Source organism: Alosa pseudoharengus, unplaced genomic scaffold, assembly GCF_046254945.1.
Source record: "Alosa pseudoharengus isolate Yale_2024_CS ecotype anadromous, Long Island Sound unplaced genomic scaffold, YU_APseudo_1.1 YU_APseudo_1.1_scf_15, whole genome shotgun sequence".
Taxonomy (NCBI): Eukaryota; Metazoa; Chordata; class Actinopteri; order Clupeiformes; family Clupeidae; genus Alosa; species Alosa pseudoharengus.
In genome coordinates, this window is record NW_027468620.1 from 33,494,956 (window position 1) to 33,522,897 (window position 27,942).

General features: G+C 39.6%; 1 protein-coding gene across 3 annotated transcripts; it reads right to left on the reverse strand.

The window, feature by feature from the left end:
* LOC143124611 (uncharacterized) lies at positions 1–27,883 on the reverse strand. 3 transcript variants are annotated; one of them, XM_076286264.1, is made up of 4 exons: positions 27,714–27,883; positions 23,711–24,060; positions 3,159–3,353; positions 1–383 (listed from the first exon to the last, which is right to left on the reverse strand). In XM_076286264.1, the coding sequence occupies exons 2-4, from the start codon at positions 24,024–24,026 to the stop codon at positions 16–18; spliced, it is 879 nt and encodes a 292-aa protein (XP_076142379.1). In that variant the 5' UTR covers positions 24,027–24,060; positions 27,714–27,883; the 3' UTR covers positions 1–15. The 3 variants fall into 3 exon arrangements, with proteins under 3 accessions (XP_076142379.1, XP_076142378.1, XP_076142380.1); XM_076286263.1 differs by lacking the exon at positions 3,159–3,353 and adding an exon at positions 22,424–22,618 and having other exon boundaries at positions 27,714–27,795; XM_076286265.1 differs by lacking the exons at positions 1–383; positions 3,159–3,353 and adding exons at positions 20,131–20,719; positions 22,424–22,618 and having other exon boundaries at positions 27,714–27,794.
* Positions 27,884–27,942: the final 59 nt, after the last annotated feature.

A 27,942-nucleotide genomic window follows, 5' to 3' on the forward strand; every position in this document is an offset into this window, starting at 1 on the left:
CAACCACCACCACCATCACTCACACACACACACACACACACACACACACACACACACACACACCACCACCACCACCACCACTCCTAAAATGGCGCTTGTTCCATTGTTCTTGTTATGGGTCTGTTCTGATGCTTGGCTACATGGTGAAGAGCAGGTGTCCAGAGAATGATGCCACAGCTTCAGATAGACCACATCCCCCACTTCCAGCAGCAGAGAAGCCCCGTTGGAGGCAGCCACATGGGGGGTGTTCCCAGCACTGTAAGCAATGACAACATGCTCTCCGTTTTTGTTGACAGAGACTCCAGTGGGTGTTGATGCATGACCATTCCCCAAAACGAAGACATCAAAGTAGTAGACCCCCCTAACTGGAGCTGTGAAGGCCCCTGAGACAGACAGAGAAACTGATCACATCAACCGTCCCCCACAGCAAACAACACACAGGTGTACTCAATCTAGGCCTACCTGCTGAGAGGAAGTTACATTGCAGTATTTCATTTTAACTGAGGCTTCAATATGTCGAGAAAAAAGGGCCATGTCAGATGAGGCACCGATTTGAGGCTTGTTTTCCTAAGTACGTGCCTAATGACTAACAAGGCCTTGGTTTGTGTGTGTAACGTCCAAAGGTTTGTTAGGATACACAGTGCAAGCCCATGTCTACTTTCTTAAAACAAACAACTCAAATGGAGTGTCAACTTTAACTTTAGGCTACCCTGCATCTTGTCATTTGTGTAAAATGTAGGCTAACTTTAGCCTCCGTTGTCATGGATCATAAGTCTCTTATTAAAATGATATGCTGAGGAATATGATAAAATATTTTGTTAATGTTACTACCCTATGTTATTTAGCCTTCATGATTTCAGTTTTTTCTATTGAGCATGAAGGTTTCTCTTCCACCCTACAAAGTTTGGGCTGCCTATGAATAACACTTTTCATTAAATGAATGCCCAAGCATTGCTTACCAGCCAGTGTGATTTTAAAGCTGTAAAAATGTCATTTCAAGGGGTGAAAATAATATGAAGACACGTGATTGAACAGAAATATTTTACAGGCTTTGGTTTTGGGGCCCCATTCTTGATATAGACAAGGTTTGGACATAATCTGAGATGGTGCCACAACAACCTTATTTGACACAGAATGAGTCATAACATATCTACAGTGTGTGAGAGAGGAAAGGGTTGGAGATGGATTATTTACAGCCATTCTACAAGACATCTCTGTGTGTGTGTGTGTGTGTGTGTGTGTGTGTGTGTGTGTGTGTGTGTGTGTGTGTTAAATGTGTTTTGGTGCGCTTTAGAATCTTTGATCAGAATAGCCGTTGTTGCCTACTTTTCCTTGAGAAGATATAGCAAGCAATCCGATTGACCGTATGTGGCTGTTCAATCGGAATAGGAACGACCACCACTTTCATTCCGATTAAAATTCTGATCGGATCAGGCATATATATCAAGCATATTTTTTATTTATATGATATGTGTCATGTGTTTATGATATGATAATAAAGCGGCGGTCATATAGGTTTAGTCAGATTTTTTTTTTTTTTTTTTTTTTTTTTCGCATGCCCAAATTTCCGTCAAGGATTCCCGGGACACTGAAAGACCGGGGTACACGAAACTTGGTGGGCATGTAACCCCACATGGATAGCATGGAACCATCGTTTTTCGTTTTGATCTGTAGCCCCCCCCTGCTGGACTGGACCCCCCGAAAGGAGGGTAGGGCAGACACAGTTTTCTGTGAATATCTCGAGAACCGTAGGGTTTAGGAGGACCATTTTTTTTTGTATGTTGATCTCAAGGGGCCATGTCAACCACTCATTTCATGTATAGCGCCACCTAGTTAAACACAAAAAAGTAAAAATGAGGTGTTGTAACCGCAGGTATCTGTGACCTAACATAGTCAAAACTGCACAAAATTGGAAGTGTAGGATCATTATGACACCCTCTGAATGCATGCCAAGTTTCGTGGAATTCCGTTCATGGGGGGCCACACAATAAATTAATTTATGTTACTATACACCAACTGGCCTGTAGGTGACCGGAGACAGTTTTCTGGGAATATCTCGAGAACCGTAGGGCCTAGGAGGTCCACCTTTTTAATGTATGTTGGTCTTAAGGGGGCATGTCAACCCATCCCATTACCACTTATTTCATGTATAGCGCCACCTAGTTAAAAATTAAAAAGCAAAAAATTAGGTGTTTTCATCACAATATCTCTGGCTGACATGGTCAAAACTGCACGAAATTAAAAGTGTAGGATCATTATGACACCCTCCGAATGCATGCGAAGTTTTCTGTACTTTCGTTCATGGGGGGCCTTACAATAAAATAATTTATGTGTACATTTAGTGACGTACACCAACAAGGATTCCCGGGACACTGAAAGACCGGAGTACACAAAACTTGGTGGGCATGTAACCCCACATGGATAGCATGGAACCATCGTTTTTCGTTTTGATCTGTAGCCCCCCCGCTGGACTGGACCCCCCGAAAGGAGAGTAGGGCAGACACAGTTCTCTGTGAATATCTTGAGAACTGTAGGGGCCTAGGATGACCATTTTTTCCGTATGTTTGCCTCCAGGGGTCATGTTAACCCATTTCATGTGCACACATGTGCACAAACAGATACACACGCACACACATACATTCACAGTAATCATACGTATGACACATACTCACACAGTAGACATATGTATGCATGCATGCACAGGCACATACGCAGGCACACACACAAGCACGCACACACACACACACACACACACATAACATAAACATGTACATGCACACATGCACACAATTCAAGATTTTCTCAGAATTATGAACAGGCAAGATGGAGGTGGGGTTGTATAAAATGAAATTTACATGTGAAATCTATGAACTAATCATGTTTTGGTACTTGTTGTCTAGCAGATACCAGTGAGAATTGAGTGTGGATAATGCAATTTAGTGAGACAGTTAGAATCATATAGGCTTTTCAGCGTGATTTATTTTTGTGGAAAAAATGTGCTGGACTGGGCGGCGGTCATATTTTGTACCGCTCTGCGGTACATCTAGTTATTATTCCGTTTGAGACGTTATTCAATTTCTAATCTAATTAAAAGTGCTAGTGGTGCTTTGGGGTGTTCCTTTAACATCACAAATACATTTACTGAAAGCCACTCCTACCTGTGTTTGGGTTGTAGGCGTTTCCTATGTTGGTCAAGACGTGTCTGTAGACCAGGTTAGTGTGTGTGTTAAACGGTCCTGTAGTTACATCTCCAGATGCTACCAGCGAAGCAGAGAAAGACACCCTCCTCTCCTCTCTCTCCTTCCTCAGCTCCTCCACCTGACTCCCCGTGAGGTTCAGGTTCACTGCCTGGGCTGAGAACACACAGAGACACACACACACAGATACACAAGTAAGGTAAAAACAAGTTAAAACAGTAACACTTTATAATAACTACACACAATTCATCATTTATTAAGCCTTTGTTACTTATTAGTTAATGGTTTGTTCATCATTAGCAATTTCTTGTTCATACATAATTTATCATCAGTAAAGCATTTGTTCACACAGTTATAAATGGTTTGTTCATAGTAAATAAGCCTATCCAAAAATATGTTTGCAAGTACATGATTTATACTTAATAAATAATTAAACAACCACTTATAAATGAAATAATTTTCCCTTTATAAACCAGTTGCAAACTATTAAAAAATGCTTTGTTCATCATTTGTAAAGCATTACTCCTATGTTAATTCTCATAAATAAAGTATTTGTACACACAGTTATAAATGGTTTGTTCATAGTATGTAAGGCATTATCTAAAATATGTTTATTAATTATCAGAGGTGGGAGTATGTCACACATGTGCAAGTCACAAGCAAGTCTCAAGTCTTAACCTTCAAGTCTCAAGCAAGTCCAAGTCATTTTTCGTGACAATCAAGCAAGTCAAGTCAAGTCAAGTCATAGCTTGGGTCAAGCAAGTCAAGTCAAGTCATAGCCAAATCATACAAATGATGATTTACCGATGTTTTAATTTAAAATAAGCTACAATAGGCTAGTTATGAACTGCTGGAGTTTTATTTGTAACAAACAAATAGACATTGCATTCATTCAAGCCACATACATCTGAACAGTTTATAGAATAAGATGAAATGTATACGAATAAAAATAAATGTATTTCAAGTAGACCTATTATAAAATAGCCTTATTGTTTCAATATGCCTTAAATATTAGGTAAGCTACATCAAATCATGAAAATATATTCAAACAGTTCAAGTTACACCTGTCCTGACCTGTCACATCTCCATGGACCCAATAATGTTGAAAAAGTGAACTAATCAATCAATCAAACGCTGCTGCTGACTTTGCTGCCAAACTTTGACAAGCGCAACAGTGCAATGGGTTTTAGGGGGGTTTAGGACTGTCAATGCTATATCATATTATACATAAGCCTAACATGTGAAGTAAACTACTTTTCTATGCTGATTGCTGGCAGTTAGCTAGGCCTTCTTACTGTTGTTACTACTAGGCTGTAACATATGGAACAGGGACGTGTTTAAGAGGGAGGGAGAAAGTCATGTGACTCGAGTCTCCCATGTCTGTTGATTAATACTAAATAAATTATGCAATAATATTTTGTTGATAAAGTAATATTTCCATTATTTAACAGTTGTTACATACACATGCACTAATGATAATTTAGGGTGAGGATACATATTTTATAAACCACTTCCTAATACTGTAATTCATGATAAACTCAGGAGTTACAGGTGGTTCGTTAATGATATTTTGTGAGCTTATCTAAAGGGAGGACTTTCTATGCCTTACAACACTTTTTCAAATGAGTTGTAAAGATTACATTCACATTCATTCATTTAGCAGACAAGTGAGGTACACATGTCAATTAAATTGAAGGACATTGACACAACAGTGAAAGCCAGGAATTGAACCCCCAATTTTTCAGGCTACTGCATGCTAGTCCAGCTCATTATCCACTACACTACCTTGGCCCAAATAGAAACACCTACAACTATGCAAGAGTTAAGCAATTATTAAACATATTTAAACAATTAGTAAATGTTGTATTCTGCGTTTATAAAGCATTATTCCTACATTAATTATCATCTGTAAATCATGTTTACACTCAGTTAAAAAGCCAGGTTAGCATAAGGGCTGTCAAAATTGCTCAAAATTGGCGTTTGAATATTCCCTGCAAAAAAAATACATATATACAAACTATTCAAACATCTGGTTGCGCATTTTGTCAATGACTCGTATTATTATAATGAATAAAAATGAACAAAATGTTGAATGCCGATCAAGAGTTTTGTGCAAGCAATTTAAGGTCGCAAAAAATTTGTATTGCAAAAAAAAATGTTGGTGGCTATTTAAACTATTTAGCGGGAGGCTTGATGGTCATGACTAATGGTTCGTAAATTATTTTCATAAAACTCCAAGTTGTCCTAGTTTCTGTATCTTACTTCACTCTCCAAACTCTTCACTGCACTGTAGCCAAATAACTGAATGTATAGGCTATTTATTTTCTGTACAATAAACACATTTATTTTTTCAACTTTTGCAATATTACGCACTTGGCTACGGAACACAAATCTGCAGGAGAGAGAATGCACATATGCAGCAATTACAAAATGAAAGAATGGTAGCCAATTCACTAACTCAAGATTTCAATGGCATCATATCATCACGTGTCAGACCCGCACAGGAATTTGAACCCTGGTCTCCGGAGTGAAAAGAGGAGATGAATCCCCTGTACCACCCTCAGATATGATTGAACCAAAATGCAGAGGAGTAGGATTCAGAGTTCTCTTTACTGAGTCACAAAAACAGGCAGGCAAATAGAAGTTCTTGCAGATTGTTGCAAAGTATCACAGGCATAGGCATTGACCATCAAGTCAAAAAAGGCAAAAAAGAGGATTCTTAAAAACTGGGGTACCCTTATGACACAGGTGGCACACAGGAGAACTCAGCAAAGGCACTACCAAACACATGCACCTTAAATACCTAGATTCATTAACAATCACAGGTGTAATCACTTAAACACATGAGCTGAGAAAATCAGGCAATTTGTGCCTGATTGCCTGATCAGGCAGGTAATATGTGATAAGGTAAATGTGCTTGTCAAGACGTAGGCTATAGCATTAGAGGAGCTGATTATCATACCGAAAGAGCACACTCGCTGTTTAAAGTCATACACAACGGTAGGCCTAAACTAAAACTAAACTAAAGATAAAGGTAAAATAAATATAGCCTAGGCTATTGTTAGCCATGAAAATACTATGAATCGTTCGTACAGGAGGATTTACAAACTTATTCAACATCTGTTTTTTTTTTCACAAATCGCACCCTGCATGTCCTTACAAAAGAACAAAATCCATTTCTGCATGATGACCTTTTGTCGTGTTGCAGACAAAGAGTTGGTGGTGGGCGGTGCAAGTGTCAAGAATTTGTCAAGACTCTACTTTATCTTGCGGCTCCACAATTTTACCTTCTACCAACCAAAATCCAAAGTACTTCCAGACATGGCTTTTTTAGATTTTGGGTTTTTTTGGGGTTAAAATCACTTTCTCTGCTACGGTTGAGTTGAGCTCTGCACTTTCTGCCATCTTCCATGTAAGTCAACTTTCAGCAGTGACGCTGTGCCAGACAATACAACTTCTGTGACCATGTCCCTGACAGCCGCGCCTTTGCTACCGCGGGCGTGTTCCACATTCAAATATTAATTATCACCTTCAAAATTCTGTTTTTAAAAACTATTCGAATTTGTATTCGAATTTAGATTATTTGTTGACAGCCCTAGTTAGCATGCAGTAACCCATTAAGTTATGGGTTCAAGCATCCACCAATGTGGCCTTGCCTTTTAATTTCATTGACATGTGTAAGTCACTTTGGTTGAAATGTGTCTGCTAAATTAATAAATGTAAATGTAAACCCTATAGCTAATTTGTGGATGTGTTGCAAGGCATAAAACATCCTCACTTTAGAAGAGCTCACAAAATATCATTAACTAACCACTTGTAACTCCTGAGTTAATCATGAATTATAGTATTAGAAAGTGGTTTCTAAAATATGTATCCTCACCCTAACTAATCATTAGTGCATGTGCATGTAACAACAAAAACATATTATTGCATCATTTATTCAGTATTAACATGTATAAATGTAATGTAATGTATAAACATATTTTAAATATAGGCTTATTTACTATGAACAAACCATTCATAACTGTGTGAACAAATGCTTCACTAATGATACATTATGTATGAACAATAAATTACTAATGATGAACAAACCATTAACTAATAAGTAAAAAAGGCTTAATAAATGATGAATTGTGTGTAGTTATTATAAATTGTTACCGTTAAAACATAACAAAACCAAAAATATGTAAATAATATCCTCAATCTGGAAGTTCACACTCAGCCAACTTTCAAAATCAATGCAGATAAGTTGTAATGAAAATTAATTGGACTTAGATGTGCTCTAAAGAATGCCAACTTTGTGGCACCGGAAATTACTCAGTTGAAAGGGTCTATACACAAATGGCACCAAAATCAGATTACTCACCCTCATGTTCAGTCTTGTTGTTGTTCCACTAGTTTCTCACTGATGATCAGTCTGGCTTCAGTCTGTCTGAGCTCCTCTCTCTGCTCCTCTACTGTCTTCTCACTGGCCCTCAGTCGTGTCTCCATAATCTCTGCTTTCTTCTCCAAAGCCTCCACCTGTATCTGAGATCCACTCTCTGCTCCATCACCAGAGCGCTCATCTCTTTCAGCACAGTGTGGATGTCCGGCTGGTAGGTTTGTTGGGTGCAGTCGCTGACTGTAGTTTGGTCTTGGAGATCTTTATTCTCTTCTGCAACCACAAGCAGAGCTGCCCACAGCAACAGCAGCACAGAACCAGGAGTCTTCATGCTCAACACACACAGCTGTCACCTTTAATGTAAACTGAAAGGGTAACACACAGACACACATTAGTGTGTCATGCACGCACCACAGATATTTATTCTCATTGGCTCTCAATCTGCTCTCCATAGTCTCTGACTAAAGTGATGCAGCGAGTTACAATTTTCTTGTAGGCTACTCTAAATGGCAGGGAAAATAAAATGTCTATGAGTAAATAGTCTTTTACTGTCCATGGGGAAAAAAGCCGGTGTGGGCCCAGTTGGACCTGGAAAAAGACACATTATTGCATGGGGACTTTACAGTGATTATGACCGCCGCTAGCGAAGTGGTCATGTAGGGATTGTCAATGTTTTTTTTTTCCGTGTTTTTTTCGTCATCTACTTCCTGAATTTTTGGTCAACGATACCCAGGACACAGAAACACCAGGGCACATTAAATTTGGTGGGTATGTAGCCCCACTAGACTTTCATGGAAACATTTTGTTTGGTCCCCGGGGGCCACCCCCCACCCCCCACCCCCAGCAGTGACCTCACCTAATTACAGCGAAAGCTGCAATTAACATGAAATATTTTTACAGTTTACAGACCACAGTGATAGCTACTGTATGTATTCATTAATGTCATAAAAAAAATCACCACCGTGTGTGGCATTGCATAAGGTCACTGTAGATGAATGGCTAGGCTATCCTCTAATGTGTCTGTCTAGGTAGAGTTTCTGTGAGAAGCGAGGAGCAGTGACCTTACCTAATCTTAGGGAAAGCTGCAGGCGATGCTGTGGTCTTCTGTCATCCTGGGGTAAGTCTGCTCTCATGCAACACAGCCATGAAGGTATTATATGAACACAGCGATACTTTTAAGAGCAGAGGCTGGAGGAGGCACTACCACTGTTCACCAATCAGAGCCCTCCCCTTACACTGCATGGTTATCTGGATAATTTCAGCACAGAACAGGTTATTCTAGTAATCTAGTTTTTCATACCTCTGAGTACAGGCTGTCACAACTCGTCCCTCATCCACTCATTCAGTCCATATTTACGTACCTCACAAATGAGCAGCCTCTGTTTGGGGACATATTTAAACCTTTATAATCCATATGTGGGTCATTCTGTGTCAAATCAGATTTTGTTCAAACCAGGGGCGGAGCCAGACATTGTAAACATTCGGGGCTTAGCCCATTTTTTTTTTTTTTTAAATAACCCACCTTAAATAATGACTTCTAGTGAATTTTGTGTAAACTAATGGACACATTGAGACTTAACATTCAACAGATTCAAGGTATCTGACTGGCACTACACTGTGTAAAATTATAGTTTTGAGTCTTTCGGATCAGCAAATTTTTTTTTTTTTGTAAATAATTAGTTAGGCAGCCAAAACAACATAACATGACTTTTATATTTATGTGGACTCTTGGATTATAAGATCTGTGGTGGTGGATAGGATATCAACAAGGTTTTAAGATAGGCTAACAGTTAACATTCTTTTGTGCAACATATGACACTGAAAAGTTGACATGGGCAGATAACTGTTAATGGGTTTTCTGACATTTCAAAACAGTGTAGCCTAATTTATTACAAGACGAGGATCACTTTGTTTTGGGAGCTGGAATTTCTTATTCTGCAGTAGGCTTAGCTAGCCTATGAGAGTACTGAATTTGCCTTTTCCGCCGACGAACGAGGACATTTAACGTTAAGTATTTAGGGAGCTAGCCAAGTAGCCTAACGTTAGCCTGCCTAACTGACTGAAAGCTCTTAACAGTGAAATCACCAACCTGAAACAACACCATCCGTCAGTTCACTGGGCGATGCTGTTGCTTGAACGGAGCTGGGTGGTCTTTTGAAAAACGTTCTAATATCCATAACGTTTCAACAACATGTAGGCCTACACAAAGTGTTTTATCACAGACTGTAAAAGTGACAGACTTCTGACAGAGGCTTTTTGGAACACCGAAGCCATGACGTAGCGTTGTCAAGGCAGCATTTTCCCTGGATCTAAACAAATCAATCTAACCATTGAAATCACCATAGCGGATAGCCCAGAGACCTGGCATAGATTGTGTAAGTCAAATTATTTTTCAATATTGGGCTTTGAAAATAAGGGATATATTTCCTCAGTAATAGAGCATTTGGTGACATTTATAGAGAAACCGAGGGGAAGTTATATTGGAAATAAGAGTTGCCGGGAATTTAAAACACTAAAAAAAGATTCGGGGCTTTTGAAAAAAGATTCGGCCCATAAGCCCCCTAAGCACCCCCTAGCTCCGCCACTGGTTCAAACCTTGTCTATATCAAGAATGTCAGCTCTTATAATTACTTCAGTTTTGCAACCTGAAAATCACATTGTCTTGTAAGCAATGTTTGGGCATTAATATAATGAAAAGTGTTATTCATAGGCAGCCCAAACTTAGTAGGGTGGAAGACAAACATGTTCTCAGTATGACTGACCAACCATTAACATCTTGTACTGTATGGCATTCTGATTGATTTTCTACAAGGCTCTAGATTTGGGGAAAAATCCATATATACCTCTTATTTGCTTTAATTATTGAACAAACCTGGAGACAGTGCAGAAAAGGGCTGGTCTTCATTCAACACTAAGCCTTCACATAAGCAAAACACTGGAATTAGAATAGTACCTCACCGTGGGTAAGAAATAATATCTTCAGACATCTCCTTTTAGACAGGTCTGTCAATCAGGCAACCAGCTTGAGCAATTCTTTCAAAGAAAACCAAGGCTCATTTTAAAAGCTAATGCAAGGGATTACAATAGCTGATGTTGATAGTAAAAGTTTACATGCTATCATCAGAGAGTGATTAGGTGAGAGCCGTGCTAGCGAGAGAGCTAGCAGCCTGGGATTTAGCTCGATTGGTAGCAGGATTGACTGCTGATCTGAGGTGCTGCAGGTTTGCAGGTTCGAGTCCGGGTTGATTTAACACAATACAGGTTACATAAGTATACAACATTCATTGCTTATATAACCAAAAAATGCTGTGTCCACTTTGCTCTCCTCTTCTATTTCTGAACAACTTGGTGGTGTTGCTTGGTTGTGGTGGAAGCAGGAATGTCTGGACAAAGCCGCTTCTGTTTGACAGAGATGTTCAGGCTAGGGCTGTCAATCGATTAAAAAAATTAATCTAATTAATTACATACTCTGTGATTAATTAATCTAAATTAATCGCATATATAATTTTTGCTGTGAAAGTATTTTAAATATTTAAATTCAAATGAATCATTGATTAATCATTAAACATTAAAGTTCAAAAACTATTTTATTATTATTTTCACTGTTCAAATAATTGCCATAATAATCTATGATATGACCTAATATGCTGAGGAAATTAATTCAAAAGTGCTTTGGGAAGAAGTTTTTTTCACATACAAGTGTCCCAACCACCTGGCTCAAAGTAGCTGTGACATTGAATGGGAGACCACACTGTAGCGATATGTTCAATAATATACATTTATTTTAACATTAAAAGATAAAGTCAGTGTAGTGTATGAAAAAGGATAGTGTAATGCAAAGTATGTCTAGGGGTGATCAAACAAAAGTGTAAAACGCGACGTCGGTGTGAGGAGCGACGGGCTGAGGCTCTCCCCCGCGGAGCAGCCACGGAGTGACCAGGAACCAGGCCAGAGCATCAGAGTCAGAGCGAGTGCAGAGAGCAGAGGGCGTCCATTACCCATGAGGTCTTCTTTATAGGGCCACCCATTACTCCCAGCACCAATGGGCACACTCCATGATCTGCAGATTAGTAACAAGGCAGCCCAGACGAAAGGGGCAGAGCCCCAACAGGCATAGACCTCTGAAGTTCGCCTACAAAAAAGCTGCCATCTTTGACATCCGATATCTGGCGATTTTTCCTATGGGAAAATAACATGGGGATTTTGAATTATCGCACCTGCTAAACTCTCGCGGGGATGAAAATGTCTGAAATGCAGACGTTTTCCTGAACACACTTTTGTCCTCTGCCTTCGAGTGGATATTGTGATCTCCAGTACGTGAAGGCGGCACACTTAGATTTTTGCTACCCCAGAGCTAACTTTCAATGCAACTTGCCATAGGTAGTTAGCTTTAATTAAGAACCGGATCTCCTTATATGGGCAAAGATGGCCGTTTTGGTTCTTTTTTGTAGGCGAACTTCAGAGGTCTATTAGAAAAGGTGTTATACTGGGAATGACCAGCAGGGCCGTAACACAAGGCATTTCGGGCCACAGATATAACCTAGGGGACACAATGAAAATAAATTAACACTCCACTCAATGTCAACACTTATTTCTTTGCATTGATGTGCGACTATACAGGTGATATGCAAATTCCTTGCTGCAGACATTGCAGAGGACTTTATTTTCAACACTTTATTTTTTATCAACACCATCAGGACGTTTTTTAATAGTAAATGTTCCAATCAATGATCCAGGCAGCACGTTTTCTTCTCTCTCCTTTACAGTCTAATTTTTACTGACTAGAACGGCTCGGGGTCAAAGGTCATACAGAATCGATTAATCTGCACTCATTTTTTTAATCAGTTATTTTTTCTCAAATTAATTAATCAAAATTAATCAGTTATTTTGACAGCCCTAGTTCAGGCCAGTTAAGTAGTTGAAGAGTCCTATGTATTAAGGTAAACATTTCTTTGTAGAACTTGTTCTATTCCTGCATCAGATTGATACGTCACTGTTTTGAATACAACTGCCTAAAAAGTATTTCATGACATGTTTTGAGACATATGTCAATTGTAGACCTATGCTTTGGGAAAATGTGACATTAATGCTGAAATCAAGAGAATCATTATCCCACAGTGTGCCAAGTCTATGTTGCCTGAGTGATAAAAGGCTTAATAAACTTCAATGTTTTTGAAACCACAGTGATGAAGATTCCATTTAAAACATGCAGTCAGGCTACTCATCTTCACTGCTGTAGATGTAATCAGAAAAATGTTTTACCCGAAGGAAGTGCACAAAGATCCAAATCTCTTCTTGGCATGTGAGGTGACAGCTGAAAAGAAAACAGTCAGTTCAGAAGTCAAACCACAACTGATATTTGGCACAAATTCCTGTCCTCCTGTCCTGAACAAGAGTTCAAGGTGGTGGTGTGTCTGATTTTAAACCAACTAAAAAGGGCATGTCACCCTGCTGCTTATCGAGCTCCACTGGATATAGTGACTCATATCAAATTCAAGTCACTAGCTTCAAATGTTGACAGTCAGTGATGGCTATTGCTGAAGCGTCAGCCCTGATTTGAAACCCTCCTTGTGTGAAGTTGTACGTAAGTAAAGACGAGCAAGTTTACCTGTGCAAGTTCATAGAGCAAAAGGCACCAACAAAAGCAACCAGTCATATTGCCTTGAGAGAGAGGAGTCCTATTGCCTCTATGCCTGTTCTTAACAGGAAAAAAATGACAGACATATCAATGAACCACAGTGACATCAATAGATGGCAAGGTATTGACTGTGTTTAAATTCCCTTCCTTGTAATATCTATATCTGCATTATACAATGGGCAGAAGTTCACCCTGTCTAAATAACAATTTTACTTCCTTATTAGTTGCATGGTTTATAGGTTGTGAAAACAGACTGATTGCGTTAGTATGCGTTTTTGGATGAAATAGCTGTTGGGCCAGTCAGACTTACTGTAACAACCTGATTGTGTTCCTGGCATGAGGGGTATCAGCTGTCTAGAAACTACAAGGAAGTTCACACAGTGCAAGAACGTGTGTTTTCAAATTTTAAGAGAATACGACTATGATGATTTATTTTTCAGAACTTTTTTTGTAAAGCTATGCTATGCAATTCATCTAGTTTCCGGTCACCAATGCTAAGGAGTATAAGACACAATCTCAGTGTTGTGTCAGAGTACTTTCAATTGTAATCCATCACTGAGTGCAGACTACATTACAACTTTTTTAATCAGTAACGTAATCCAAGGATTTGGATTGCAAAAATAATGTAACATTTTGATGCTACACAGACTTAAAATACATAGGGTTGCCAATGCACGGCCAGAATAAATTGTATTACCGGTATTTATTTACATATTATTATGGAATGTTATTCTCATGGGTAAGAGCATGTCCCTTGTTGTCTATTTCAGAGGGGGCGCACAAGCTTAGCCGATAAATAGTAGCTTGACTGCAAACTGCGTTTCACTCTCCCTCGAACATTTACAAATGTCAAAGTGCACCAACACCATAATACATGCAAGCATGGCCGGATCCAAATGTGTCTTCTGTCCCACCTAACTATGTGGCCAACTGAAATTGTGTCCACATTCACACCCCTCCCTCTCTAAACGGTTCCCAAGAAAATTCATGTTTGATCTTACATTAAATTGAATCCTATTTGCATGCTACACACAGCTCTGGACATCCATTACTCTTGGTGATATATCTCATAAAATCTCATTACATCCACATGTCCTTTCACATTATGCACAACTATTTTCCCATCAGACTCCCAGCATTCCTCAGAAATCGAATTAAGTGACAGGCATTTAAATTAATTGGACTGGTCAGCTCATAGAGCACCTTACCATGCATACAGAATCACAGGCTCAGTCCCTGGCCTGTCACTGAAGCGTCTCATGCTTATTCATCCTTAAGCACACTATGTGGATGTTTGATTAAGTATATTTCATATTTTTAGTATTTTTTTTATCTACTTACAGTATATTACTTTTTATGCTGTAAGTGTATGTTGTGTGTGATGTCTGAATGCTTCTGAGACCTTTAATTTCCCCTTGGGGATCAATAAAGTATCTATCTATCTATATATCTATATATTTATCTATCTATCTCTAGAGCCTCAATACAATGTAATGACATTAAATCATGAAATAGTTTAGCTGACAAGGGGGTAGTGACCTATGCCGTTTAATTTTCAATAAATTATAAATAATTATAAATGTTCTGTGCTGTGCCACTTTTTCCATATCAATTTCTTCCAATAATATACTGTAAATGAAAAAGCTGAAAATTAACACAAAGAAAAGCATGAATAATCCTGTCAGTTACCAAGGTTTTTGTTGTGACCAGTTCAAGTGCTGCAGTAACCCTGCTGCTTGTAACTGGCATCTTTTTTCATAGCAGATGCCTTGAATCTTTTGATGGTTAGGCTATGTCATATTTGTAACTCTCAATCTGTCCGTTTCTTTTGAGAAAACTCACCAGAAGCCTTCATTTAAGGAGTATTTTTTTCAAAAATGTCCAACACTCCCGCTACTGGAAAAATGTCTATAGGGGAAACAATGATTTTGGGTTCCCAAATCAAAGCCTACGTGATGTTTACAAGGAAAATGGTCCACTCATTGTGTCCACCAAAATAGTATATTTGTCCGACTTACTCCACTTAACCCACAAGGCAACTCACTCATACCGTAGGGCACCGAAATGGCGAGCAGTGGCACTGTGTATTGAAAAATATAGTCAAAAAGTAATCAAGCAATCTTCAACAATGTAACTATAATCTGATTACATATTTTTATGTAAACTGGGTTGAACATAGTTACTTTTTTGTAATCGGATTACATAATCCAGATGATTTGTAATTAGTTACCCAATTCTACACATTCTTCATCCAGTGAATCAGTGACAAGAAGTCAGTGAATAAAACAATTCACAATGAATAAAATATTTATGTCAGTACATATATTTTTGTAAACAGCTAAGCAATAGAGTATCCCACCATCATGCGATTGTCAGCTTCTAGACAATCCCATCTACCCTCATATGAAAATACATGTCTACTGGCATGCCTCCTGGTAACATGAAAACAAAAACATGACGACATTCAAGAGTTGCTAATAGTTTTTTCCTTGAGGCTAATATACAGTACCCTCCATAATTATTGGCACCTCATGCTAAAGTTGACTAAAATCTGATATAAAAAAATAATATGTTGGTGATGTATTGTAATCTCCTAATGAAAACAAATAGGAAAAATCCAACCTTGAAGGGAAGCAAATTTGTTTTGAGAAAAGGGAAAATATCATAAAGAAATACATATTTATTGAATATTTTTAACAGAAACACGTTGCTCACAATTATTGGCACCCTTGCTTATTATACCTTCTTAAGCCTCCCTTTGCCAATAAAACAGCTTGCAATATTCACCTATGACACCCCATAGGGTGGAGAATACAAAGCAAGAGATTTAAGACCGTTCATCTTTACAAAATCTCCCCAGATCGTCCAGATTCCTAGGTCCACAATTGTGCATTCTCCTCTTTGACTCACCTCACTGTTTTTCTGTGGAGTTTAAATCTGGGGACTGAGATGGCAAGGGCCAAAGCTTGATTTTGCATTCAGTAAACTATATTTATTTTGAGAGGTTTGTTGTCGTTCATTGACCTGATGAATGATCCAATCATGACCAACGTTTAGTATTTTGGCAGAGATTGACAGATTTCCTTTTTAAATTGTTCAGGTTGTTCTTGTTGTTGGGGATACCATGCACCTTAATTTGATTCCCAAGGCCTTTGGGAATAAAAACAGCCCCACAATAGCACAGCCTCTCCACCATAATTCTCGTTAGGTATGGGGTTCTTTTCAGTATAGTCATTCTTCAATGTACGCCAAACACACCTAAAGTGTTCCTAGCCAATTTTCATTTCATCTGACAATAGACCACACTTCCAGACAAAGTCACTGTACCATTCAGTAACTCCTGCAGTTTACATTAATTAAATGACTGGACAGGTGTTTACCTAGCATGCCCTCTAAATAAGCTATTAGGAGTGAGGTCACTTTTGAAGATTGTTTGTGGGACTTGGTGACCCCAGGATGACACCGTTGCCTGTAACTCTCCAATAGTGGTCCTAGTGGAATTTTTGCCTATCTTTTTTCTGCCTTTTGCCATCCTCCATACTGTATGTGGGGGCGAGATAACCATGGGTCTTTGTCCAAGCATGTTTGTTACATTTCCAGTTGATTAGAACCTTTCAATCATTGTTTTAACTGTAAATATACAGTAGGCATTTTCAACAAAGTACCTAGTTTTTATAAACATTCCCTGACTTACAAATGTCAACACACTTTCTTTTTATTTAAATTTAGTGTATTATCTTGTCTTTCTGATGTTGAAAAATGACAAGAGGATTTAGCCTCTTTGTCACTTTATTTTCATACCTTAAAAAACCAAAGTAATGAACTACCTCTGAAAGTTCACAGACACTGATTAACTTAACAAAGTTGAAATTAGATAGGGAAATGCTTCTGTTAGGTTTTGCTTATACGATTTTTTAGGGGTGCCAATAATTGTGAGCAATGTGTTTTCCTTGAAAATATTTATTTCTTCATGAGATTTTCTTTTTTCTAAAGAAATTTCTCATCAACAACTGTTTTCAAAGACAATCTCATCCTCAGGTGTGATGCAGGTGCAGGGAGATTCTGTCTTATCTCAAAATTTCAAACACAAAACAAAGCAAACCTTTGTCTTGTTAAAACATAATAACAATGAATGCTAATCATTCAAAAATGCCATTGAAGTGTAAAGCTCAATGAGCCAAATGTGTTTGTGTGTCAGAAACATCCTTCTGTGCAGGTGTTCTGTTCTAGAATATTGCTGATGTGATCACATGGGGAAGAGCAGGTGGCCAGAGAAGGTGGTGTGGTGGTTATTACTATTAAACACCCATGCATGAGACACCAACTTAGACCACATCTCCCACCTCCAGCATCAGTGAAACTCCATTAGAGGAGCTCAATCTGGCGGTTGGCTGCCGAGTGTGTCATGACAACATGCTCTCCATTTTTATGAAGAGAGACCCCAGACCATGTAGATGCATTACCTTGACCATTGACAAAGCCGTGGCCTACTGGTTAGCGCTTCTGACTTGTAACCGGAGGGTTGCCGGTTCTAACCCCGATCAGTAGGAACGGCTGAAGTGCCCTTGAGCAAGGCACCTAAACCCTCACTGCTCCCCGAGCGCCACTGTAGCAGGCAGCTCACTGCGTCGGGATTATTGTGTGCTTCACCTCACTGTGTTTTCACTGCTGAGTGTTTCACTAATTCACGGATTGGGATAAATGCAGAGACCAAATTTTCCTCACGGAATCAAAAGAGTATACTTATACTTATATACTTACTTATACCTTTTCTTGCAGTGAAATATTCTGATAAATAATGCGATTTCATCCCCACTGACTCTTTCAAGTGTTGTTTATGGCATTATGTCATTGTGTTTATTCCTGGTAAAGTAATTCACTTTATAAGAACAGTTTTCCACATGTGAATTTTACATTTTTATTTATCACAATTTTATTTTAATTTATCATTCAAAACAACTATCTGTATATAGTCCTTTGTGGTGGTGTTGTTTCACTAGCTATTGTTTAACATTGTTGTTTATGATCAGGAATTCCTGTTGTGAACATGATCATGTCCTATGTAAACACTGATGACTTCTCTTCATATATTTTTTCTGTGGGCAAAAAGTCCAGGGAGCATGCAGGTGGGGTGCGGTGGGGCCACAAACATGATTTTGGAGGGTTGCGCCTTGAAAACCACTGCGGGGGTTGAGAACCACTGCAGTTCTTGAAGTACAGAAATGCACCAATTGCAGTGCTTCCTATGGGCAGAATGTCAAGAAACTTTGTGTGCATCCAGTGGTTATTGAAGATTGAAGAGCCTGATTTTTGCTTTTATGTCTTCCACTAGGTGGCACTACACCATAAATGAGCAGCTATAGACTGGTTATGGTTGGCCCCTGGGGACCCAAAAGCTTCTATTCTATATCAGCTTAGTGGGGTTATATGCCAATCAAATTCCATGCGCCCCAGTGTTTCAGTGTCCCAGGAATCCATGACCGAAAATTCTAAATAACTGTGCTGTGCTAGCAAGCAGTCATAATATTACTACTACTGCTAGTACTACCACCACAACTCACAAGTAATAATAATAATAATAATAATATCACTTTTTTAATATTACTTGTGTATGTCTCCCCTTCAGACGACGACTACTACAACAAAAGTATCAAAGGTGGTGTTTATTTCAAAAAGGAAACAGTTCAAGAAAACACTGCATCTTTATTTTAACCCTTAGAACCCGATTGACGCAAAGTGCGTCAAAAAACACACCCTTTCTTCTCTGTTACATTGCTCTGCGGCTGTTCATCGCAGCGAGATGAAACCTTTATAGCATGACAGAGAAGCACTTGTCTGTACGATCAAGTATGAAAATTTTAAAAAATCATGAAATTAAATCAAATAGCATCATATTTACAGTCTATACTTCTCTGCGTTCACCTGCGCACCCATTACTCTCGTTTGAATTACTCGCGAACCCGTGATCGCATAGATATGGCAAGCATATCAGATGAAAGAGGAGACACAGGGCTATCCATTGGTACCATGTATACAGATCCTTCTGGCTTATAAAAACAGACGAAGTGACTGCAAAATATTAACGTCATGTACACAAACCAACGCTGCACACCCATTACTCTCGTTTGAATTACTCGCGGACCCGTGATCGGATAGATATGCTAAGCATGTGAGATAACAGAGGAGACACAGAGCTATCATTTGATACCAAGTACATCCTTCTGGCTTATAAAACAGACGAAGGGACATCAAAATAATAACTTCATATAGCTGGACTTACCCCACGTTTTTGTCTGTTTTTGTGGCAAAGCATGTTTATAATCCAACGCTATTGTGTGTTTCTCTACGGCAAAGCATGTTCATATTCCAGTTTTGAGATCCTAGCAAATTCCTGCATGGCCTCCAATTCAAGGCTCACATTGCATCCCAATTTGTTGAACAAAGAAACACCTTTTTTGCCTTTACTTTGTTCATGGCAATGCAGTAAAACGTTAAGAATCATTATGGCACACATGCTAACATGCAAGCTTGGGTCAAGTCAGGTCAGATCAGTTCGTGTCATAGATATGGAGCGCAGAAAGGTCATTTTTCATCACTAAATAAAAAATGGCATTTATTTCCATAAATCACACACCACATATTTCTGTAAATTGCTCAGCCCCAGAGTATCCCTCCAACATGGCAATTATATTGCCCGATTCAGGACAGTCTGCCCTACACACACATGAAATGCATGTAGAGCTATGAGCTTGCCATGGTGAGATACAGGTCAAAATATAATCATTTTTATAATACGCTTTTTATATTTTAACTCTTTAAAAATAAAAATAAAATCAATGCTAGTACTAATACATGACATGATGGCAGATCTGGATAGCCTTGACTCTGCTGAAAACAACTATATATAATAAGGGTTAACAGAGTGTGCTTTGTAATCATTCACACAGCTTTTGGGATTGATATTTAAATCTGCAATCAATTGAGGACTTTGACTTTACAAATGTGTTGCACACCCAAATAGTGAACAACATCCACATGTAGAAAACACCCATATAAAGTTCCATGTGTTAACATGATCTGAGAACCATACAGGAGCAGTGTAACTGAAAATATAGTTAAATACACCCCCCCACCACCACCACCACCCCATACACACACCACCACCACCACTCCTAAAATGGCGATTGTTCCATTATTATTACTATGGGTCTGTTCTGATGCTTGGCTACATGGTGAAGAGCAGGTGTCCAGAGAAGGTGGTGTGGTGATTATTGGTATCTCTCACCCAGGCATTGGGAAGCAACTCCAGACTGATTACATCCCCCACTTCCAGAAGCAGAGATACCCCGTTGGAGGCATTCAAATGGTGAATGTCCCCAGCACTGTAAGCAATGAGAACATGCTCTCCGTTTTTGTAGAGAGAGACTGCAGTGAGTCTACCACCATCCCCAAAGACGAAGACATCGAAGTAATAGACCCCCCTAACTGGAGCTGTGAAGGCCCCTGGGACAGACAGAGAAACCAGAGTTGTTTATCTGAAACACACACTTGAGTAGAAGTACAATATTTGATCAGAAAATTAAAAGTAAAAGTAATCTATAAGCATACTGTACCACTTCTCCACCAAGTCTAAAAGTATCTATTATTTACAGTACTTAAGTATGACGAGTAGCCTATTATGAAACATACTTAAGTACTTAAAGTAAAAGAACCAAGTACTAAAAGCTTTCAAGGCCAGGTAGGGTGACAACAACCCCCTCCCTTTGCTATGCTTTTATTGAAAAATAAAGCAGTAAGAACTCTGGATAGGCTATTACTGTAAGTGTCTGCAGCACCTTAGCACAGTTCATGCACAACGTGAATACAGTTTCTGTCGTTTTTTATGTGTCATTTTGTAAAATCCCTCTTCTTTTACTGACTATGCACCATGCTCAAATATTGAGCGGAAGTTTATACGCGGTTGTGAGGTATCTGAAAAAAATAGTTCCACAATAGCAAATAACACAGCTAAAAATCATACATTGCGCCAATATATTTGTTTTTAATAATCAACAAACACCACTAACCACTCAGTTGCACAGTTTTGAAAACGAACGTTAAGGGTTGTTTTTAGGACATGTTTGTGCATGCCCATAGGCAGCCACTCTGAAGAGGGAGCGTACCTATGTTCCCCGGGTCCTATGTTCCCCGCTTTGTATGGGACCGGGGAACATAGGACCCTTTTTTAAAACCCTAACCATAACCCTTACCCTAATCCTAACCCTAACCCCGAGCGGGGAACATAGGACCCGGGGAACATAGGACCCGGGGAACATAGGACCTGGGGAACATAGGGATGACCCCCTCTGAAGCAGTAAAGGGGATTCAAAGCGAGTCAGAAAAGTCGAGACAGGACCAATCGTCAAAATTTCGGTGTCCACCACTCTAGTTTATCCAAAACATATCGAAGCCCGTTTCCGCCACTTGAAAAAAAAAAAAAAAACTGCCAGATACTGCCAGTCAAAACTATGAGATATAAAGTGATAATTATGAGATTTAAAGTCATAATAATGAGAAATGAAGTTGTCATTTTGAGATTTAACCGTAGGCTACATTTTGTTTTCACAGACTTGCCTCATAATGAGGCCGTGACCTCCTCTTTGCTCTGCTCGGAGCTGTCTGTGTAACGGAGGCAGACTGAGCTAGCGTGCTAGTTGCCTGTGTAAATCCTCACAGCCCTAACCTTAAGAACGCTTCTAACCGCTGAGTTGGAAGCCTGGGCTTTTAGCTCAGTGGTTAGAGCGTTTTGTCTCCCATGCCGGTGTGTGTGTCAAGGTGGCGGGTTCGAGGCCCGTGAGCGGCGAACGAACCGACCTTGTGACATCTGCAAGTCATGATTTCATTGCATGTAAGTAACTTTTACTGTTTTCTCCTTCCTTGTTTGATTTTACTATTCATACCACTCTCGTTTAATTGTTTTCCAGCTGCCTGTAAGTCCTATTACGAGACAGTAAACATCCAGGGGTGCGTTTCCCAAAAGCATCATTGCTAACTACGTTAGCAACTAACATGGTTGAAACTATGTAAGTAGGCTACGACACAACTGTTTCCAAAAACGATAGTGTGAACTATGGTGGTGGAACTTACATAGTCCGATGCATCGTTACACTACGTTAGCGTTTCCCAAAACCGTAGTAGCAACGAACGTTCGAACGTAACGGCTCCTACCTGTGATTGGATTGTAGGCGTTCCCTATGTTGGTGAAGACGTGTTTGTAGACAAGGTTAGTGGCTGTGTTGAACGGTCCTATAGTTATATGTCCAGATCCACTCAGTGAAGCAGAGAAAGACACCCTCCTCTCCTCTCTCTCCCTTCTCAGCTTCTCCACCTGACTCCCCGTGAGGTTCAGGTTCACTGCCTGGGCTGAGAACACACACAGAGACACACACATACACAGATAGAGAGAGACAATGAGAAATACACCCATTGGTAAACCACAAGTTAAAACATATTGTTAAAGGTGCCATGTGTAATGTCCGGCAAAAAATCAATTCATACTCCACATTCCATAAAAGATGGGGGCAGTATACCTTCAGAAAGTGAGTTGGTCTACCCTAGAGTAACAACCGAGAAACGTGTATTGCAGTTTGGCTGGCGGTTATGTTGCCCGCATACCGCCTCACATGGCCGAAACTGGTATTATGACACCTGTCGGGCTGTGGCTAGTAATTTAGCATGCTAATTCAGGTTGATATCTATGCAGCACTATACCTTGTAATTTTTTTATTGACATTACCCTTATTTCTTCCCATTCTTTTGATGCGTGTAGCTAATTTTTTTGATATTTTTACCTCAATTCTTACACATGGCACCTTTAAGGTTTCATTTCTATCCGCCATGTGTATGTGCAATATGTTGTTGTCATCCATCCATTAAAGAATGATCCAGATATATCTTCTTAGTATTATTTATTTTTTGGTTTACATCTTCTCAACGCACTGGCATAACGTCAGTACCCGAGGGAGCAGCAACACGTTCTGAGTAGGCTATTAAGTTTCACATTCACTTAACTTGAGTCAAAATAAAAGTCCTGTTTGTTCATAACACATGCGCACAATGAACTCTTGCACATTTTAGTGTACATCAGTTAGTAGCATTATCCCAAAACAAAATGAGAATAGTAAGCAACATAACATAATATAAATTATATGATTAATGAGAACACATAACTCAACACATATCAAAACCAAAAATATATAAATAACATCGATGATCTGAAAGTTTACACAATAGACACTTTCAATCTGTTCAAAGAGGGTTTCCGGTTTAAACTTTACAATGCAGATAAGTTGTAATGAGAATGTATTGGACTTTAGTGTGGTGCTCTACAAAACTTTGTTTTTAATTTTTGTTTTTTCCAGAGTTACTATTAACTCATTGTTGTATTCTGTGCCACCGGAAATGCCTCAGTTGAAAGGGTCTATACACAAATGGCACCAGAATCAGATTACTCACCCTCATGTTCAGTCTTTAGTTGTTCCACTAGTTTCTCACTCTCTGTCAGTCTGGCTGTCAGTCTGGCGTCAGTCTGTCTAAGCTCCACTCTCTGCTCCTCGACTGTCTTCTCACTGGCTCTCAGCCTGGTCTCCATGGCCTCCACCTGTGTCTTAGTGTATCTGAGCTCCACTCTCTGCTCCGCCACCAGAGCCCTCATCTCTCTCAGCACAGAGTGGATGTCAGGCTGGCAGGTTTCTTGGAGATCTTTACTCTCTCCTGTTACCACAACCAGAGCTGCCCACAGCAACAGCAGCACAGAACCAGGAGTCTTCATGCTCAACACACACAGCTGTCACCTTTAATGTAAACTGAAAGGGTAACACACACACACACACACATTAGTGCAGTGGTCCCCAAACTACGGCCCGCGGGCCGGATACGGCCCGCCATCTCATTTTTGGTGGCCCCCCAACACATGTCCGTGGTATATAGCATCTGGCCCGCATGGGAGTACGACATCGTCAAACTATAACCTCCGTAATTTCTCCCATTCAGTCTCTATGGCGAGTCTTAACAGTACACATGTAATACTCTTTTTGTCCACTGGTGGTTGTTTTGGCGAAGTTTTGCGTTTGCCATCGAAAATGGAATTAAATGTAGGCCTACCTGCAAACAATGCAAGAGGCCTATGCTGACTGCATAAGTGCTCAAAGTATTCTAAAAGTTTATCAGGTAACACTTTATTTTAATGTGTCGCTGTTACAGTGTACCTACCTAATTAGGTACAGTGGTACAACCTGTGTAACAACATGCACTATCAGATACTATCATTGTACTTGCATTATGTATTTGTGGGTACCTACATATAGTTGTTACATTGTAATACTGACTGCTTTTACAAAACTTTGCCAATTTGCCTAAATTTTCATCAGAGGCAAAGAGCTGACCTGAGACCTGCTGGATGGGGTAAATCTGGTCATGATAGATTTGATAGACAAACCATTCTTAGCTCCAGTCAAGGCCTCATTGTCTTCAGTGTACATGTAACAGCTGTGCTGCTACAACCTTGTTACTCTTTGATACAGTGGAATAAACCTATTAAGTGTACCAGTTAATTACTTACATGTACATATGACATGTATGTTGTGTCTTCGATGTCTTGGAACAGGTCTACTAATTCACGTACTGTGTGGTGTAACAGCAGACACGTTTCAACACATCAATTTCAGGATGCATGATATCATTGACAGGATGTATATAATATGTACATGTAAGTACTTAACTGGTACACTTTATTTTAATGGGTTTATTATTCCACTGTATCAAAAGAGTAATAAATGTGTAACAACACAGTTGATACATGTACTACAGAATGTAGGGCAATGGCAGACATGTTCCAAAACACCAATGACACTACATACATGTAATATGTAATTGTAAGTACTTAACTGGTACACTTCATTTTAATGGGTTTATGCCAAAGAACAATAAGTGTGTACCAACACAGTTGATATATGTACTATGTAGTGAATTAGTAGACCTGTTCCAAGACATTGAAGACATAACATACATGCAGGGGCGTAGCACCAAATTCTGGGCCCTATGCACAAGTGGTGGCCATGCCCCCCCCCCCCCCCCCAACCAACCAACCAACCACCGGCTGTAAGCATGAAGCATGAGGTTCACAACTAACTACTATCTAATAACACATTGAATTAATCTAACAACTCTTATATGTACTGTATAACAGAAAATAATCTTATTACCCAAGACTTCACTGAATTTCTGTTTTACTTGAAGAATGTGTAAAAGCTAGAACATGAAATGAATGAAAACACTTTTGGCTGAGAACAGCTATCTATAGCTTACTGAGTGTGATGCGTTTCACAAGTTAGCTTTGCTACTAATTTGACAGCCTTTCCTCATGAACCTATATAACATTGAGCCTACGAAGTTAAGCTCATAATAATTTTCGAATTAGTAGGCTATTGAAATGTTGTGGTAAGCTATAAATCAGGCATCATGTTATTTCTAATTTTGTGTTATGCTGTTTTAGCACTGATCGCGGATTCGCGGTGGTATTGAAGTGTTTTGTAACCTTCAGGAGTTCATTTAATTTGTAGACTATTGCTTTCACATTGGGCTCACCTTTCTTGGGAAAGAAGGCTGTTAACACTTGTTTTCCCTCATTTCTTTTTTTCTCCTTTTCTTGCCTCTTTTCTTTTCTGGGAACCGGATTTAGCTTTCTTAGACTTAGACATCTTCACACCGTGACCGTCTGCATTGCCGCTTCGGCAGAATGAACGTTACTTCAAAAATGCGCCTAGCAGGGGAAGGCGGACTGAACCATTTCGTGCAAGGGAGAGGGTGCCTGCCCTCAAACAATGTTGGCTTGGACACAATTTAATACATCAATCAACTGATGCATTTAACCGAAATATTTGCATCTATATTAGTTAATAACATTTATTAAGATCTTTAAATTAAGGAAATTATTTATTATTAAGGAAAATAAAATTCAACTCCTTAGGGGCCCTCCCCCCCACTTGGGGCCCGGGTAATTTATTCCCACTTGTCCCCCCACTACGACGCCCTTGCATACATGTCATATGTACATGTAAGTAATTAACTGGTACACTTAATAGGTTTATTCCACTGTATCAAAGAGTAAAAAGGTTGTAGCAGCACAGCTGTTACATGCACACTGAAGACAATGAGGACTTGACTGGAGCTAAGAATGGTTTGTCTATCAAATCTATCATGACCAGATTTACGCCATCCAGCAGGTCTCAGGTCAGCTCTTTGCCTCTGATGAAAATTTAGGCAAATTGGCAAAGTTTTGTAAAAGCACTCAGTATTACAATGTAACAACTATATGTAGGTACCCACAAATACATAATGCAAGTACAATGATAGTATCTGATAGTGCATGTTGTTACACAGGTTGTACCACTGTACCTAATTAGGTAGGTACACTGTAACAGCGACACATTAAAATAAAGTGTTACCCCTATGATTAAATGTAATGGAATATTCAACTAAGGTAGACTGCTGTTGTTCACAGCACTAAGCTATTTATGGTTACTAATATACTCCAAATCTCTGGCCTGTCTTCTCCAAAGCCTCCACCTGTGTCTTAGTGTATCTGAGCTCCACTCTCTGCTCCTGTCTTCTCCAAAGCCTCCACCTGCATGCATCTGCGAGCAACCCGGGGGATTTTAGCTCAATTGTCAACACGCTCGACTTCCGCTCCGAGGGGCAGCTGTTCGCAGGTTCGAATCCGGCTGTGTGCAGGGCCGAGCCGTGCAATTCAACCCAATGCACGAAGACCAGAGGAACAGGCTGCGCAGACTGGGCTTGCGACGAAGACCAGACTCAGCACACAGCCGGATTCGAACCTGCGAACAGCTGCCCCTCGGAGCGGAAGTCGAGCGTGTTGACAATTGAGCTAAAATCCCCCGGGTGGCTCGCGAAAGAAAAAACCCACCAAGATGTGGCAGCTAACCATAGACGGCAGTTTTGTGAAACGTAGCGAGATATAGGCACTATTAATCCAAAACTTTGGTTTGCTAACCAAACGTTTCCCTAATGAGACCAGGTTGCTTTTATCCCACGTGCTCTTAAACTGTACTATGAATAATTTATACTTACTGCCCTTGTTCTCTTGATCATTTTAGCGTGTTTTATATATGCCCTTAATTATAGTTGAGTTTTACTTTGTTGTTTGACTAAATTCAGGACTGTAAAAACACTACGTTTTTCTAATGTTCGTCATGTCAAACTAATATCTGAAATCTGATCTGAGCAGTGACCTTACCTAATTTCAGGGAAAGCTGCAATTAACATGAAATATTTTTACAGACCACAGTGATAGCTACTATGTAATAATTGATGTAATAATTAAGAAATTCTCCACCGTGTGTGGCATTACATAAGGTCACTGTAGATGAATGGCTAGGCTATCTTCTAATGTGTATGTCTAGGTTGAGTTTCTGTGAGGAGCGAGGAGCAGTGACCTTACCTAATCTCAGGAAAAGCTGCAGGTGATGCCGTGGTCCTCTGTCGTCCTTGGGTAAGTCTGCTCTCATGCAACACAGCGATACTTTTAAGAGCAGAGGCTGGAGGAGGCACTACCACTGTTCACCAATCAGTGCCCTCTGCTTACACTGGCCAAACAAATGGCTATCTGGATCACAACAGCACAGAACAGGTTATTCTAGTAATCTAGTTTTTCTTACTTCTGAGTACAG

What these genes read in the sequence shown, in the direction of transcription:
- LOC143124611 (XM_076286264.1), bottom strand. Translation starts at nt 24,026, where the DNA reads ATGAAGACTCCTGGTTCTGTGCTGCTGTTGCTGTGGGCAGCTCTGGTT. An exon ending in ACTAAAGACTGAACATGAGG is followed by an intron (nt 3,354 to 23,710) that starts GTGAGTAATCTG and finishes GTGTGTTCTCAG; the next exon opens with CCCAGGCAGTGAACCTGAAC. An exon ending in CGCCTACAACCCAAACACAG is followed by an intron (nt 384 to 3,158) that starts GTAGGAGTGGCT and finishes TGTCTGTCTCAG; the next exon opens with GGGCCTTCACAGCTCCAGTT.